Source organism: Eumetopias jubatus, unplaced genomic scaffold (assembly GCF_037043125.1).
Source record: "Eumetopias jubatus isolate StellerSeaLion01/CBP00866 unplaced genomic scaffold, mEumJub1_p1.0 scaffold_2, whole genome shotgun sequence".
Classification (NCBI taxonomy): domain Eukaryota; kingdom Metazoa; phylum Chordata; class Mammalia; order Carnivora; family Otariidae; genus Eumetopias; species Eumetopias jubatus.
The window spans coordinates 50,224,333-50,242,811 of record NW_028274808.1 but is presented as its reverse complement, the minus strand read 5'-3'; the positions used below and the strand labels follow the sequence as shown (position 1 = coordinate 50,242,811).

Genomic DNA, 18,479 nt, shown 5'->3' with positions numbered 1-18,479 from the left:
GTCATCTCTCTAATTTTTAAAGTCCATCTGGGCATCTACCTATTTCCACAAATAACCCAACCATCCAATGTGCTGAGTGATGATAGGGCTTAAAAAAAACCAAACAGGAAAAACAAACACATCTAGGTTCAAAATTAAAGTGAATGATAGGCATCAATGACTGGATCAAAATCCAGTCCATTTTACAAATTAAAAATTACTTTTAAGACTAAAGAAAGCAGAAGATCTTTTAAAACTAACCTGAAAAGAAAAATGGAGACAATGGGGCATCTGGCTGGCTCAGTGGGTGGAGCACGTGACTCTTAATTTTGGAGTTGTGAGTTCGAGCCCCACGCTGGGTATAGGGATTACTTTACAAAATAAAATCTTCAAAAAAACAAAATGGAAAGTTAAAAGATGACCAGATTCTGAACTAAAAAAAAAAAAAAATTGGATTGAAATTCCAGCCCAGTTTCCCCTTCCAATTAAGATCTACTCATCAGAAAAATCCCCTAATATCAAGCCCAACTTTTTCCCTTAGCAAGGTTTGTATACTTTGACTATAAAACTATTTCAGTGAGATAAAATTTAGAAACCCGGACTTTTTTTTTCTTTTTAAGCTCACTAACCTAGTTATATACTTCATTCCTTGGATCCACCAAGTGTCAATAGTTCTCAGGATAATGAAGTGAAAAGCATTTGATGCAATCATCAGTTAAAACTCCTTCCTAGCCAGTAAAGAGCTGTTACTCTTTCCTCAAATCTATATTGAATAATTTCTTCAGCAGACATTTTCCAAATCATTCTTTTTATTTGCATTATTGCTCTTTTTGTGGGCAGCTACAGGTTTAAGCAGCCACAGTTCTAGAGTTTTAGGAGTTAAAAAATAAATAAAACATGACACCAACATCACTCTCCTCTGTGAAAGGTAAAGATGTAAGAACTGTTTCCTACCACATTTCCTAAAGAAAATAAAATCAACAGAAGCCTAATAACAAACTAATATGCTCAGAATTACTTTTGAGTATAAAATCTTATAGTTTTACTAACAAAGTAATTTGAAATTTAAGATGGGTAGAGAGAGTTTTTCCTGAAGTGGGAAACAGAAGACTTATTATGAGTGAAAAACTCCTTTCTCCTTCCCCAATGACAAAGACTTCCACACTGTACTATACAAAGGAAGAATGTGCACTTTATTAAATTCCTCTCAACGTTCCCTACTTCAAATACCTCAATCATGGAACTCCCAAGAAAAATCTACCTAAATGTTCAAAGCACAAAATAAAGCTCAAAAAAATATAGTAGCTAAGATGGGGAAAAGAATGAAAGAGCCCAACAGTCATTTCTTCTACTATTAATGGGACACTGTTATAGATTTAGAAGTGTAGAGGTAGAGAATATTAGTAAGTGGATGAGATAAAAAAAAAGTAGGAAAGAGAAGGCAGGATGGTAGATTTTATTATTTACTTATTCTCCTGATAGCTTCAAAACATCTGGTGGGTAGAGGAGGAACATGTTATTCCACTAAATAAAAGGCAAGAGGGTAAGAGAAGGACTGCATCTTAATTATATTTTATCTTCAACTCCATCCCTTCAAGCCCACCCATTAAGCTTTCACGCCCATCAAGCTTTCACGCCTCTTTCCTACTTTCCCTAACTCTGAATCTTTTTACCCTTATGCTGTGGTTTGGTAGTTCATGTAAATGTCCCCCCCCCTTTTTTTTTCCTGGAGGAAAAAGATAGTATTGATTTGCTTAAAAGTATGGATGGGAAGCATTATCTTGCTTCTTAACAACAGAACTAAGGATTTATCTATTCCTTAGACTGTCAGCACACCACTAAAGACTAAAAGAAGGTTGAAGAGGGAGGTAACATCCCTCACGTCATTCAGGTCTTTGTTTCCTTGCTCTTGCGGTATTGGCTTTGCAAAGTAACCCAATTCCCGCAAATAAACGTTACAGTCTGTCAAAACTACTTTTATAAAATAAGATTTTGTTTTGGATACTTTTATACAGCAGTCATTTTTATAGCTGTTGTTCTGCTCTGCTGCTGCATCTGCCCAAATTCAGAAAGGAACCAAAATTCAAAATTTCATTTTAATTCTGGGCAAAAAATTGGACCTCCTTTATTGGGTAGATATTTTTCAACTTCAAATCTATCCCATGCCTAAATTAATGGCATGCGCTTTTGTTCTAAAAAAAAGAAAGAAAAAGCCCTCTTTCTCCTACAAGGAGGCACCTAACTCCAAGACTCCTGAGATTTAACGAGCTTCTGGGAAGATGTTAAAATGTCTTGAAATGTTTTTTACAGCACCTTTATTTGAGAGGCCATCTATTAATTACCCAACAGTACCCTCACGGCAAATACACATTAGCATAAAAGAGGGCAGCTGGGGGAAGCATTTGGGAGGGAGTGCAGACTTTGGAAACTGATGGGATGGAGGGGACAACTTTTAGGCGTTGGAAATAAGAGGTCGGCCAAATGCTAAAACAACATCTAGGCAAGGGGCAATTCTAACGTGGGTCTCGGGCCCGCCCCAAGCGCCCGGGGCGCCGGAGCCCTAGATGCATTGTCCTCCCCCCGGCCGCCGCCGCCGCCACCGCGTCCTCCACCCACGCTCCCGCGAGCGAAGAGCGCCACGCGCCCCCGCGGCGCCGACCCACGGAGCGGGCGCCCACCCCAGACGTCCTCCTCCGCCTAGGGTTTGGGCCGGGGGTGGCGGAGAGGGAGCCGTGGTCCACACTCGCACAGGTTGCCCAGAGCGGGTTTAGGATGCAGAGGGTTAATAATCTCCCGAGCATTTGCCCACCTCAGCCCGCACCCCAAACTCGGCTCCTCCGCACCCCTCCGGCCCGCCGTGGGTCCCGAGGAGCCCCTCCGACACCGCCCCCACAGCCTGGCGCCGAAGGCTTTTGTTTTGGCCGCGACGAGAATAACGATCCCTGAGGAGGAGGTGCCGGAGCTGCTGGTGGCTCCTCAAGCACAGGGTTAGGCAGAGGAGCGGGCAGCCACGGCGGCACCTCCTCATTCCCCACACTGCCCGCGCCCTTTTCCAGCTAAGCCGGACGGGGAGCCGCACGCCTCGTCGCTCACCTCACACCTCGGGGCCGGGCTCCAAGGGGGCTGCAGCGCCGGCCCGGGGCGGCCGTGGGTCCCTCAGGTAAACGGAGCCAGCGAGGACCAACAGCGCGCGCCGCCTCGGAGCGAACGCGAGCTTTCGGGAGCGCCGGCGCGCGCGGCCCGGGGAGCGAGCAAGCCCGCGCGCGCACGCACGACGCAGGCGCGCTGCGCACACTCGACCGAACGCTCCCATTTTGAGTCCGGCTGAGAGGTACCGGCTCCCTGGGCTGGGTTGTTCCCTACCTCGTGCCTCGGTTGACGCCTTGCACTGTCCTGCCCCGGCGGAGGGCTTTTGAACTCTGGAAACGTTTTTCTTAAATGCACTCAGTCCTCTTTGCAAAGCCCTACCTTCCCTGCTGAGAAAGCGCGGCGACTCATCACCACCCAAGCCCGGGATGCTGTTATTGCAAGACCGCCAAAACCTGTTCTGAGAACGAGCGTGCTGACCTAGGGACCCCCGGGGATTGGAGTTGTCAAGAGTAAGGTTACGGATGTTGAGGGTGGCACTGGGTGCAGATAGGAGTAAGCATCTGGCCTGTTGCAGAGCTTCACTCTTAAACAACAGAGCAGACTGGATACCTGCCTGGGAACAGTTTATATCCGCGTGGCCAACACCTTAGTGCACAGGTGGAGCTTGTGGTTATTGGTAGCATTCCCCCATCTTTTTCTCCGTAGAAAATGTTTCCCTCCTCTTCTACATAAATCATTTCAGAGCTGAAAGAGTCCTTAAAAGTCATCTAAACCCAATCTCTCATTTTTCAGACGAGGAAAAGAACGCTCAGAAAGGTTAAATGACTTACCCAGGGTCACGCAGCTTTTTAATAGGAGTCCGGATTCATTCAAAGCCAAAGTGTCCTTTTTACTATGCTGTTTTACCTACCTTTCGCTTCCTTTTCCTCCCTTTGCAAGCTAGACGTCACAGGCATCATTTTGTTCTGTTGATAGCACATGGGTCTTAAAGTAATATTGATCCTGTTGCACAACAATGTGAGTATACTTGCCACTACTCAACTGTACACTTAAACAATGGTTAAAATGGTAAATTTTATGTGAAGTGTATTTTCCCACAATTTTTATTTTTTTATTTTTATTTTTTTTAAAGATTTTATTTATTTATTTATTTGACAGAGAGAGAGAGCACAAGTAGGCAGAGTGGCAGGCAGAGGGAGAGGGAGAAGCAGGCTCTCCGCTGAGCGGGGAGCCCGATGCGGGGCTCGATCCGAGGACCCCAGGATCAGGACCTGAGCCGAAGGCAGCCACTTAACCGACTGAGCCACCCAGGCGCCCCTTACCACAATTTTTAAAAGGTACTCAATAAGTGTTAAATAAATAATGAGTATTGAGCTTAGACAGTCATAAATATAGTTTAACATCAGATGGTGAACTATGGGGAAAAGCATAATAAATGAGACTGAAGTGACATTTCAATTTTCTTAGTAAATATTTGTACAGTAACAGTTTTTTTTTAAGTAATACTGATCCTTCAGCTGATTCTAAGCAAGTCAGTATGTCCTGTTGAGCCAACACTGCCTTTTCTGAGGGTGAGTGAGGAGGCAAATCGTGTATGTGAAAATCTGTGTGTGCTTGCTTCATGTATTACCAGATCCTTTGTACTTGCAGAACCTCTGAGGACGTGCAGCTAATGTATTTTTATGCAATTCACACACCATCCCATGAAAACTGTCAGGCATAGGACATATCATACCTCTAATGGGAAGGTGGGAGTGATGTAGAAATTATCACTGCATGTATCAACATGATTAAATCTCAAAAATATAACATTGAAAAAAGCAAACTAGGGACGCCTGCTCAGTCGTTAGGCATCTGCCTTCGGATAAGGTCACAGAGATCAAGCCCAGCCTGCTCAGCAGGAGGCCTGCTTCTCCATCTCCCACTCCCTCTGCTTGTGTTCCCTCTCTCACTGTCTCAATCTCTGTCAAATAAATAAATAAAATCTTAAAAAAAAAAGAAAAAAGCGAACTACAAGATACGTAAATTATCGTATCTCTTTAAAAACATCTAGCCATATTGTTTATGCTTACATATAAAAAGCGTAACAAAATGGACAAGTAGGTTACACACCAATTTCATAGATAGTGGTTGCCTCTAGACAGGCAGAGAGGGGAATCAGATCTGTAAAGTATACAAAAGGGGCTTCTGACTGTTAATCACACACATGAAGCAACAATGTTAATATTTTTAAAATTTTTGGTGGGGATACAAGGGTGTTTCTTATGTAGTCTCTAAATTTGTCTTTATGTTTGAAGTAATGTTGAAGTATTTCAGACATTGAGCTGGTGTGTTCACTATGAACATAGCCTGACTGATGTCATTCAGGTCAGAGGGGAAAGGAGCATCTGCAGTTAGACGGATGAGGTGCTGGATAAGCAGATGCCCAGAGGGTGCTGGTTGAGAGGACAGTCGACAGGCAGCTTATTTTCAGGTATAAAATTATGCAAATTCAACAGGGATAAAGTGAGATGGTTTCTTTTATCCCATCTCTCTTTCATTCCATGTTGTAACCACCAATAGAAGGTTTTTAATGAGTGGGAACTTCACAGAGAGACATAGCATGTTGTTAAAACTGGTCTCTTTCTGGATGAACCCGTTTTGAAACTATAAATGTTAACTGGTAATACTGTACATGGTAATTTAGTATTGCGTTGACTGCCTCCCCCAGACCCCTACCCGCCACCAAAGGCTTTGTTTATTCATTTACATACAACCTGATCATGTGGAAAAACCACGAGGCTGGAATTCAGACAACCTAGGTTCCAATTTCAATTTGGCCACTTACAGATCCTTTGTTAACTCAAGGGAAGCAACAATCTCTATGAGCTTCACTCTTCTATTTCAAGTTGGAGATATACAAATGCTGTCTATTTCAAAACTATGAAACAATACAAACATAGGTTTACATTTGCTTAAGTTGGAGGAGAGCATATTCTTATCTACTTTAGGAAGCATAAGATAGTGAAGGTTTGAGGGGTTTTTGTTTTGTCTTTTTGTTGTTGTTACCTGCTGCCCATAGGAACTGCTTTATATTTACTGAAGTAGCTCCATCTGGAATTTTGAATTTTTGGTTGTTCTCCAGCACGTGTTTATAGTTCTATCACAACAGTTATCAATGTGGGCCTTATATTTGTTATTTACACACTGCATTTTCCAGTCTTTCTCATTAGATCTTTTTTATCCTTGTGTTCTCACTCTGCCCCTTATTACATGGCGGGTGCTCAAGAGATTTAATTAAATTAGACCGGGCTGTAAAATTTTCGAAATTTGTAGTTATTCTTATTAAGCCATGCCATCTGCTGGTTCCCTGGTGTATCTGTCAGTCAGCCTGAATTCCTGTTGAAATTCCTGTTGAAGCATTTGTGAGTTTGTTTGTTGGGCAATTTTCCCACGTCCTTCCACTTCCGGTTGCAGGTGCTATTCTTCCATTGAACCAGCGGCGAGTTCTTTTTCCTCCTACCCTGTTTTACCTGTTGGCCACTCTTAAAACCCGGAAAAGTGGAATTTACATTTCGGAGCCCCGGAATGACCAGAGAAATATAATTGGGCATGCTCAGTAGGTCGACCTCAGTTGGAACACAAATATGTCTTGAGTGCCTGTCAGTGCTGCTTGTGTTAGGATTGGACACATCTTTCTCCCAGCATTATATTGGGAGATTGCTGCCCCTCCCACCCTCTTGGCTTCGGGCTTTTAAATATCCGTATGCCGAGTTTTGGAGCCAACCCTTCCGAATCTCTTGACCAATCAAGAGACCACACATTGTTGCCTAAGAGACCCCGGATGCCAGCGAAAGGATTTATAGGTAGTGATTGGATTACTGGAAGAAGGGTGGGGGCTGGACAGAGGCAAAGAAAAGGCTGCCATGGCAACACCAGCGCTTGAGGCTTGAAGAGGGAGGTGAGCTGAAAGAGGTGAGAGCAGTGGGCAGTGCATGAAAAGGATGGAGACTCTTTTCAGAGCTCCACTCTGAGATCCTCTTGGGCCTCTCGGAAACCTTGTTAGTGCTCCTGGGGATTACATTTTGCTCCGTTTCAACTGCAGTTGAAGTGCCAGATGCTTCATACTTACGAAATTAACAACAACAATTTATTTCTGTGCCTATCAAACACTAGCTCTTTGTCTTTAGTGTAGCTTTTGCTTTGTTTCTAACTAGTTGAATATAAGATGAATTTGTATTCAAATCTAACCATACCTTTTTTCATGTTGATATAATTTTCTTCTCTGATGATACTGCAATGTACAATGTGTGTTGGCAGAGAAACTCAATCCTATTCTGCTCTGTAAATTCCAAATAAAACCCCGATAGTCCTGAGTTTAATTCCAGTGCTCAATGCATAATGTTCTGAGTTTTATCCTACATTTCTATTAGTTTTAATTTTTAAACTGCTTCTTCACCACTATTGTATTCGTTCATTCAGTTGATTTGACAAATATTTGAGCACCAATTATGTAGCACTGGGATTAGGATTCACGTGAGCAACGTAAGAAAACCACATGAGGAAAGAAGCATCAGAGTTCTGTACTAGTTGTTTTGTACCAAAGTTCATTGTGTCTGGGCAGATAGTGCATGAAGGGAGAGAGCGGGGGATGAGGCAGAAAAGGTAGATTGAGGTAAATTCATAGTGGACCTAGACTTCCACGCTAAGGACTCTGATTATGTTGTAGCCATCAGAGAGCCTCTGAAGGTTTTTGAGCTGAAAAGTGACACAATCAACTGTCACTTTTTTAAAAAATCAATTTTTTTTTAGATTTTATTAATTTATTTGGAAGAGAAAGAGAGCATGCACAGGCAGGGAAAGCAGCAGGCAGAGGGAGAGGAAGAAGCAGACTCCCCACCTAGCAGAGAGCCCAACTTGGGTTCCATTCCAGGACCCTGGATCAGCTGAAGGCAGAGACTTAACCCACTGAGCCACCCAGGTGCCCCTCAACTGGTCTTTTAAAAAATATTTCCCTTAGTAGAATGGTGGTTACCAGAGGCTGGGGGGTGAGGGAAATGGGGAGACATTGATTCAAGGGTACAAACTTTCAGTTATAAGATGAGTAAGTTCTGGAGATCTAATATCCTGCATGGTGACTATAATTAGTAATAATATGTTTTATACTTGAAAACTAGTAAGAGAGTAGTTCTCAAGTGTTCTCACCACACACATACACACACACACACACACACACACACACACACAAATGGTAACTATGGGAGGTGATGGATGTGTTAAATACTTCGTAATCATTTCACAATGTATACATTTATCAAAATATCAAGCTGTACACTGTAAGTATATACATTTTTTTGCAAAAAAAAAAAAAACCCACAAAAAACCCTCTCTAACAGTAGACTGCATGCTCTATTAAAGCAGAGACTCTTATCTTTGTACCCCTGACACAGGACTAATAGGTCCTTAGTAAAGTCAAATAATGGTTGCAGTGTGAGGAATGGCTCAGAAAATGGGATTGGAGGTTTGTGACCATTGAAACTTTACCAGAGGACCCATCCTAGCTGTTGAACTAGAACCCTACATTGAGGATTAGGACCAAAGACCCTCTTTCTTCCTTTTCTTTTTTTTAATATATATTTTTAAGATTTTATTTATTTATGAGAGAGAGAGCACAAGTGGGGTGAGGAGCAGAGGGAGAAGCAAGACCCCCCACTAAGCAGGGAGCCCGATGTGGGACTCAATCCCAGGACCCCAGGCTCATGACCCGGGCCAAAGGCAGACACTCAACTGACTGAGCCACCCAGGCACCCCTTTCTTCCATTTCATTCAGAGAAAAATTAAAGATCAACATTCAAAGACAGCCATTAAGGTGAAAAGAGGTCACACCAAAAACAACAGCAAGCTTATATGTGGAAGGAGAGGAAGACAACTTGCTTTGTCTTGTTGATAGAGTGGGGACACTTCTTTCTTGTGTACGTTATATAAAAATGTCTGTCTTTGTAATCGTCCTGAGTGTTTATGCCGTGAACATGTGTGTGCATGCAGATATGTACAGTGCCCATCTTCTGGAATGGAAGAAGGAGGAAAAACCACTAAAGGATAATGACGAAAGCAAGGGCAGGACAACCCCATTTGAATGCTTCAGCAGGACCATATTACCAAGAGGGCTGTTTCTCTTGGCCAGTCCCATCTGAAAATCAAGCTGATTGAAGAAAGTCTAATTCAAATAATTTCTATTAGGAACCAGGAAAAAGAAAATATCCAGTGCAGAGCCTTAGGAAAGCCCAAGAGAAGCTACTTTGTCTTAATTCAGAAAGCTTGTTTCCTCCACAAACTAGAAAGTTCTCAGCTTATAGCGGGAGTTTTTCACCTGGGGTAAGCAAAATTTTATGTTCATGTGCAGTTTTGTTGGGAAAGGATTCATAGCTTTCATTATGTTCTCGAAGAGTTTTATGGCTCTCAAAAAAAAAAAAAAGATTAAAAACAACAGCTGATTTAAAGAGGAAAGATCAGACATAAATAAGAACAATACAAAAAAAAAAGAAATACGTGATTTTTAACTGGGGAGATCTAGGCTCAGAGACCATGCTTTGTATCTATAATTTGCCCACTCACACATACTTTTATAGCTGCCAATTAATAATACTGTAATGAAATAATTTCTTATACCTTTTGCAATTTGGCTAAACATGTGTGACTCAGATAATTAGGTGTTAGAGGTTGGGAAGAACGTGAGTGCTGATGTGAGTCCACTTTATACCAGTGGTTTGGTGGCAGTAGGCAACTGCCAAGAAGGATTGTGTAATGATGTCCCTGTGGTTTTCAAACATTGGCTTTATCTCAGCTATAACTCAAACCTGAGAGCGAATATTACCTGTCAAGGGAGAGCCTCAAAGATTTCAGATCTAGCTTTTGGGGGAATCCCATATCAACCAAAAAGTAATGTTTGTTTGTTTTTTTAATTGTCCAATCTTTGCTTCTGTAGAGTAATTTTTGGAGCCCATAGATCATGCAGGTAAGCCCTGGCTCTCTCAGTCACCACTACCACCTTCTGATATGAAACCCACCTTCAGAGAGGAAGGAAGGCAGAAGCAAGCAGAAACTCTGAGGATGTAATATTGAAACTATCATCAATCTGCTTTAAATGTTTTCCACCTTAAAATATTTTGCTATGGCCCTCTAATAGTTTTTTTTTTTTTACAATTTTATTTATTTGAGAGAGAGAGAGCATGAGCAGAGAGAGGGGTAGAGGGAAAGGGAGAAGCAGACTGCCCACTGAGCAGGGAACCTGACCCTGAGCCTGACCTGAGCTGAAGGCAGATGCTCAACCAACTGAACTACCCAGGTGCCCCCCTCTGATAGGTTTTGAGGCACTCTGTAAAGTTCTAAGAAAGATTGCAGCTAAGTTAATAGTTACTGAAACTGCCCATTTGTCAGGCACTCTGCTGGACCCATTTTCTCCAATCTTCAAAACAGTGGTTGAAGGTAGATGCAGATAGATTAAATGCTCAGGTAGACTGAATAATTTGCAAAACATTATGCAGCTAGTAAGTTTTAAAGCCAGGATCAAACCTGTATAAAGGTAAAAAGTTTAGTAATTTTTTAATGTAAGCAAATGTAATATTTGCAATGTAAGTAAGTGGGAAGAAGAAATTTACTGCAAGGATATCAGGTGGCTCACAAAAAATGGGCAAGAAAGGACAAGGGTCTTCTGAGGGATAAGGCAGCAGAAGCAACTTAACAGAGCATCGATGCTATTGTGAACAACCACCCCAGCTGTCAAGTTTAGGATGAGCTAGCGTCAGTCCAACTGGCTTAGCTTGGTCTCATGACCACGTCTTAGCTGGAGAAGGTGAGGCCACCTTGATTAACCAACCCAGCATATTCTAAACAATGAGGGGAAAGTAGTTCTTCATGGAAATTAAAATGTTTTAATCAAATGATTGTAAACCTATACTGGGCATCTAAAAATAGCACATTTCCCCCGGTAAACCCAAATCTGTCCATCTCTAAGGCTTGGCTTTGTCCATTACATCATTCTAGTTCTTAAATATGGTATCAAGCTAGAACCCTTGTTACTTAGATATCACAAAGGGGGGAGGAATAAAGACACAAGGGGTCAGGATGGAGTACTTTCTATTGCACTATGATTTTACAAATTAAAATACTTCTTTCTGGCCATTAGGGTATGTTCTTAGCGAAGAGTGATTTAAATAGACCTGATCTGATTTCTAGTTCCACAACCTACTGTCTGTATAAACTTAGGCAGGGTGTGTAACGTCAATGAACCTCATTTTCTTCATCTATAAAATGAGCTAAAACCCACCACCTTGCCAGATTGTTATGAGCTTTAATTGAGCATGCATATAAAGTGCCTGCCCTATAAAATTCTCCAGGTAAATGTTCTCCCCCCTCCCAATTCTCTCTCTCAGTGTACTAAAAGATGGTATGGTATTAGTACTTTTAGTATTCTGAAGATTATAAGATTCATTTCTTCTGATAGGTATGGTTTTTCTTATGGAAAAATATTCCGTTATTTCATGATGGCATTTGCACCTCCAAAAAGCATAGATGGTCCCAAAATGCAGACAAAGATGAGTACCTGGACACCTCTAAACCATCAGCTTTTGAATGACCAGGTAAGTGACCAGAGCTATTTTATCGCATCCAGGCCTTAAAGAAAAGTATTAAAATGTTAGTTATCAAAATATTAACAGGAATTGTTGAGGATTGTGTAATGGGTTATAATAAAAAGCAAATGAAGAATTTTTTCAAAAACTTTTATTGAGCCCTTGCAGTAGACAGAATCCCTGACCATGATGAAAATGTCTTAGATTAGTTCTTTCCTCTACTGTCACTCGCCTCTCGCTCTCATCCCAAATGCCTTTTTTCTTCCATCACTGGTTCTCTGCTGGAACCACCAGAAATGAGAGAGGAGAGGGTAGTCTGTGAGGAGTTCCCAGAAAAAGATTTTCTTGCTAGAGTTGCAGTTACTGGATAACGCTTCCCATTTAACCAAATAAAATGAGTAAGCCTCAATTGATTACTCGCATTACTCGGCTTCTCCTAAGAAGTTTATTTCCTGCCTGAATTCTGGGAAAGCACTAACAGAATACACCAAAGGACTGCAGAGGTGGGAAGCTGAGTGTCAGCTGGGGTGTGATTGGCCAGCCTCTGGGGATTTCTATTCCTGCTTCACTTGGGGGCAGAATTTACCAACAGGTCAGTGAGCTCCGGTTGTCAATACCTATTATAAGGACTACACCTAGTTGTCAGTAAAAAACAATGAACATCAATGAGACCGACTTCATTATCTTGCTCCTACACACCAGTTCCTCCTCCTGGTAAAAGGCACCACTTGACACCAAGTCACTCAAGCCAGAAATTATCCTTCTCCCTGCCAACCCTGGGTTGGTTTTCCCCAATATACAAGCTAATAACTTGGCCTGTTACTTATGGCATAGGAGACACTACCGTTTCATAGGAAAACACAAGATTCTTGGATCAGAGACAAAAATCTTTGTTACTCACCGTGCAGCAAGTGGCAGGAGCATCATGTTTGCATTGGTCCTCTTTGCCTACCTTGTCCCACAAGACTCCAGAAGCCCCAGAAAAATACTACATACACATGGGTTTGCATCACAACTGAAGAACAGTGAGCACAGGGAATCGTTTGCTTTTATAGTAAGCAGTAAGAACATGTTCTTGGTCCCAAAGGGAGATAGTACCTCATTACTCAAGGTTGCCTTGCTCCAAGGCAAGAAATTGCCCAAGGAAAAAGCAATGGACACCTAGCACTCTTGGTATTCCAAGACATTTAGGAGTGGGAGAAGGAGGCTCAGGAAGGTGTGTCTACCAGCACCCCCTCACTTCCACATCCAATTCATTTTCAAGTTCTAAAAGTCTTCCTCTTCCTCTGGGCCCCTTTCCTTCATTCATCTATATGCCTCCGGCTTCACATTGTCGATTCATACCCTCATTACCCTTTGCCCGATGCACCGCTGTAACCCCTAACTGGTTTCACTGCCTCTATCCCTACCAGTCCATCTTCTGTTCTGGTCCCAGAGTGATTTTTCTAAAATACCAAACTAAAAAAAGAAAAAGAAATAGAATAAAAAAATAAAATACCGTGCTAATCCTTTAATGAGAAACTGATAACAGACTCTGCTCCAAAGAGTAAATTCCAAACCCCTACACCTAGCACAGGGGACCTTTTGTAAGTTGACCTCAGCCAGCCTTTTAATTCCAAACCCTGCCACTGCTTTCCTCCCATCATAGGTCTGAACAGCTAAGTGGCCTCCGGATGAGCCATACTCTTTCACACCCCCACTCCTTTGTTCCCCTTGTTGCCTCCCCTAAGAGCTAACTCAAAGGTCATTTTCTTTGGAAAGCCTTCTCTGGCTTGCTTCCCTTTGCTCTCATCACTGTTTACCCACTTCCCCACTCAACTGTAATGTGTCAAGAGTTGAGATTCTGTCTTTTCTCTCTGTATTTCCGGTGCCTGATAGAGTTCCTGAGGCACAAAAGATGGAGTCAGGGTTCAGCCACCCTCCCTGGGACCTCCTTCACTGACGCTCTCCTTCCAGTCCCTCCGTCCCTCCTTCCTTAGTCTGGATTTGACCCCATGCCTCTACACCGAACAGATATGCTAATCACCCTGGGAAAACAAGAACATCAGTCCCCACCCCTCCTGTTCAGTACTTTCCTGTTCTACTCCTCGGATGTGAAACACGAGCAATCTGGGGAGAGAGAGAGCAGCAAGTGTAGTGATCGGAATAGTGAGAAATAAAGGGGAGAGAGACTGAGAAGGAAAAGATAAAAGAAGTGAGGAAAGAAGAATGAGACATAGAATAAGAGGAAGGGCCAGGAGAAACAAAAGGAAAGGCAGAGAATGGGAGACAGACGTCTGGCCTTCATCTGGCCCTGAACACAAGCGAGTCTGCTGAAAGCCCTTTATATTCAGCTCAACAACTGTTTATTGAGCACCTGTTTGTAAGTGTTCTTGGCAGTCCAACAGTTTATATAACGGCTTCTCTGCTTTGCCCCCCACCCCCTAAAAAAACTTCGGTGTGTAGTTTTGAAATCTGTTTTCTCCTAAAATTGTGAAGGCTTTACACATACGCAAAAAAGTGACTTGAATTGAAATACCTATTTGTTGGATGCCTTGATTTCAGAGATTTTCTCTGAAACATTTGAAGTGTTGATCGATTTAGCAGATAGGGAGGAAAAAAAAGTATCTTAATTGCCTGATTGCCTGTTGCGGGTTGGTTTACTAGAGAAGCAGACTCTGAGATTAGCATGTAGGGCATCGATTGTGGAGGGCTCTCTGGATTGGCACCAGGGAAGGGAAGGGAAGGAGGGAGAGGTGGGTGAGGGGAGAAGAGGAGGGGAGGGGAGAAATGGCTATGGGTTTTGAGGCCTGACCCTGTAGCCACCAGCCTTTATACTTCCATACTGGGGGCGCCTGGCTGGCTTGATCTCAGGGTTGTGAGTTTGAACCCCACGTTGGGTATAGAGATTACTTAAATAAATAAATAAATAAATAAATAAATAAATAAATAAATAATAAAAAATATACTTCTACACTCCATTCAGTAGATGCTAGCTGCCCCATGAAGGGCTTGACCTTGAACAAAGTCGAGCTCTCAAGCTCATGGCTGACAGCCAGCAGCACTCCCCACCAAGTGGGTGAATAAATCCTGGACAGTGCATCACAGCCAGCATTACATTGTCTTATCTTGGTTTTTTAAAAGCTTTTGTCTTGAAATAATAATTTCTAGAGATAATATTTATTTTGTTCTTTAGACCTCTCATTTTTTAAAAAAGATTTATTGGTTTAAGGGGGGTGCAGAGAGAGAGAGAGGGAGAGAGGGAATCTTAAGCAGGCTCCCTGCTGAGCAAGGAGCCTCACCCAGAGTGTGATCCCACAACCCCAAGATCATGACCTGAGCCAAAATCAAGAGTCAGATGTTTAACCAACTGAGCCACCCTGGTGCTCCTAGACCTCTCATTTTTTATCAAAAAGTTATTTTGTGGTTTCGTTAGGTTCTGGTTTGGAGTAAAATTATTTTTTTAATCTGTGCATGTGTATATACATGTATGTATATGTATAAGTGTACATAGATACACATAAAATTTGTATACAGGTATACCAAACTTTTTTTTTTAAGTAATCTCTACACCCAATGTGAGGCTAGAACTCACAACCCCGAGATCAAGAGTCACATGCTGTTAATGACTGAGCCAGCCAGGTGCCCCAATACCAAACTATTAATAGTGGTTTCCCCAGAAGAGTTGGATGGCACTGGGGGAGGTGGTCCTATAAGAAGAAAGCTTTCATTTTTTACTTTACATAGTGCAATACAATTTCTAAAATTCCAAATTTGAAAACAATCTAAAAACAATATAAATAAAAGTAAAGAGAGAACAATAACTCTGGGAATTAAAAATTCTGGTTCCAGATCACTGATAAACTCCTGTATGACTTGAGTAAGTCACCTATTTTCTCTGGGCTTTACCATCCTCCTTTGTAAAATAACTATGTTGGATCAGATTACCTCAAAGATTGCTTCCAGATCTAACATTCTGACTGTGTAAAAGGCATTAAAAATAGACACCAAGGATATAGCTGGTCAGAAGGTGTCCATACAATAATTTCAAGGTTTTTTTCTATACTTCTAAATAGGGCATGTGTCACCAATGATTGGTATAATTTTGAGGTTCTGTTGTCTGTTTTATTTTTGTTTTAATTTTGTCTTTCTTCAATTCTGTAGTAAAATATAAAATATGTAACTATTTCAGTCTTAAAAAGGGTCACAGGATTTTTTTTTTAAGTTTTTACTTAAATTCTAGTAGTTAACATACAGTGTCATATTAGTTTCAGGTGTACAATGTCGTGATTCAATACCTCCATACAACACTCGGTGCTCATCGGGGTACAGGAATTGAACTTCACAGCAGGCTTGAAGCAGAGAGATTGAATTCAAATTCAGATGCCTTCAAAGAGAGCATGATCAGCATAGGCAAATGTAACAGATTTCAAAATAACTTGGGCATTACGAATTTTGAGAGGAAGAATGTTTTTAAAGTATGCATTTCTTTGCCATCTAGTGTTTTATTTATTTTTTAAGATTTATTTATTTATTTGACACACCGAGAGAGAGAGAAAGAGAGAGAGAGAGTGCAAGCAGGGGGAGGGGCAGGCAGAGAGGGAGAAGCAGACTCCCCGCAGAGCAGGGAGCCCAACATGGGGCTCTGGCCCAGGACCCCGGGATCATAACCTGAGCCAAAGGCAGACACTTAACCAACTGAGCTACCTAGGCGCCCCTGCCATCTAGTGTTTTAATTGAAAGTAACCAACATTTCTTTTTCGAGATGTAGTACCATACATGTTAAAAGGTGTTCTGAGAAAAAGCACCTCACTGCCATTAATCAGTCATATTTTAGGAGCCCCTAAATGTCTCACTCCTATACTGTAATGATGTCACATGGTGAAATATGTAACTGCACTGTCAACAGACTAAAATAACAACCGTAGGATTTTGACTTAACAGCAGGCTCCAAGTAAACTGTGATATAAACAAACTGCAGTGCTCTGCGAGGAAAGAAGATCCATTTTATATTTCTATTTTGAATCAATACTTTGTTTTCCAGCTCTTTAAGATGACAAACTGATTGCAAATCTTTGGAATGAAGACTTGCTCCAAACCAGGGAATGTAAGACTGACTGAGACCCTGACAAATAATGTGTCCCAAATTCTCTTTCTTGCAAGGGTAGAGTCAGAACCAGGCCTGAGCTTGTCTATTGGTTTTCCTCTCCCCCCTCACTCCCATCAGTTTCTATTTGGGTCTAGATGCCTTTGTAAGAACGGAATTTGCTTGGACCTGCTTAGACTTGGTCATTGGCCCTCTAAAGACTATTGTTTTAGGGACACCTGGGTGGCTTAGTTGGTTAAGCATCTGACTTGATTTCAGCTCAGGTCATGGTCTCAGGCCTGTGACACCTAGCGCCGCATTGGGCTCTGCACTGGGCGTGGAGTCTGCTTAAGATTCTCTCTCTCCCTCTGCCTCTGCCCCTCCCCACCCTCCAAAAAAAACCAAAACAAAAAACTACTGTTTTTGCCTGAGTAACACTCCCCACCTCCCACCCCATTCCTTTCCTGCTACCTTCTCGCTAACTTTCCTCTCCTCTTCAAGTCAATGCCCCTTTGTTTCCAGTACCCATATTGTCACTGGGTGTCATGATGGTCATCTCATCCTCCTTTTAAAAAGAAATTGTGGTCTTGGGACATAACATTTTCTTCTTCGCCCAGCAGTTATTGCAAATGTACAGCTGGAAGTCAGGTTAGGGAAGACCATGGTTCTAGTGAGGAACCCAGTACAGAGTTGAGCTGAACAGACAGCCTGGAACCAGTGATTTTTAAAAATTTATAAATGTGGGTGCCTGGGTGGCTCAGATGGTTAAGCATCTGCCTTCGGCTCAGGTCATGATCCCAGAGTCCTGAGATCGAGTCCCACATCGGGCTCCCTGCTCCTTGGGAGCCTGCTTCTCCCTCTGCCTCTCTCTCTCTCTCTCTCTCTCTCTCTGTCTTTCATGAATAAATAAATAAAATCTTAAAAAAAAATTTATAAATGTAAGCCTTTGGGCCTCTTCCTGTCCTCTCTAAAATAAGGAAATTCAAAAGATCTTAGGGGTTCCTTTTAGCTCTAAAATGCTATGACTTTTGAAGCTTTTTTGTTGTTGTTCAGTCAGCAGGTGTTTATTGAGGGCCTGCCTTGCAACCTAGACAGATTATAGAGAAAGTGTTTGTAATCCACATGGGAAGATGAAATGACCAGAGGCAATGAGAGAGCCATACCAAACCCTATAAAGCCCACGTGGAGCATGGGCTATAACTGGAATATGAGTTGGGAGGAGCTAGAGCCCCTGGGCATCTGAGAAGTGCTGGTGCTGGTGACCTGGATCGACCAACAGATGATTGATAGGCTTTCGTTAGACAAAGGGCAAGAGTTCGGGAAATACCTGAATCCACATTTTTAAATCTTCTATATTCTATAGGTTCTCTTCTCTTTTCATCCAGAAATCCCACGTTTATCTGTGCCATTATGTGAGGGTCCTAATAGCCCAGGTGAAGGTTAATAGGGGGCAGGGGAGAAGGGCATCCTTTTTCTTCTTCTCTAATGTGAGAAAAGTGTCTACCTGTAACGTAGGAGATTCTATGGCCAGGAGCAAAAGTGATGTTTCACTGGCCTTGAGATTGTTGTTGAACCAATTATTTCAAACCCTCTTTTGTATGCCCTTTCAAACTAGCATTTGAGAGCCTAAAAAAGGAAGGAAAGCATTTTCTTGTTGGAAGCATAAAACCAGGGGCGCCTGGGTGGCTCAGTCGTTAGGCGTCTGCCTTTGGCTCAGGTCATTATCCTGGGGTCCT

At 42.2% G+C, this 18,479-nt stretch overlaps 1 protein-coding gene across 1 annotated transcript in view; it reads left to right on the top strand.

Moving 5' to 3' along the window:
• Positions 1-11,588: 11,588 nt before the first annotated feature.
• Positions 11,589-18,479, top strand: part of FBXO16 (F-box protein 16) — a 47,889-nt gene continuing 40,998 nt past the window's right edge. The window contains exon 1 of the mRNA XM_028114224.2: positions 11,589-11,687. Coding sequence (XP_027970025.1) covers positions 11,589-11,687 — 99 coding nt within the window. The remainder of the gene's footprint in view (positions 11,688-18,479) is intronic.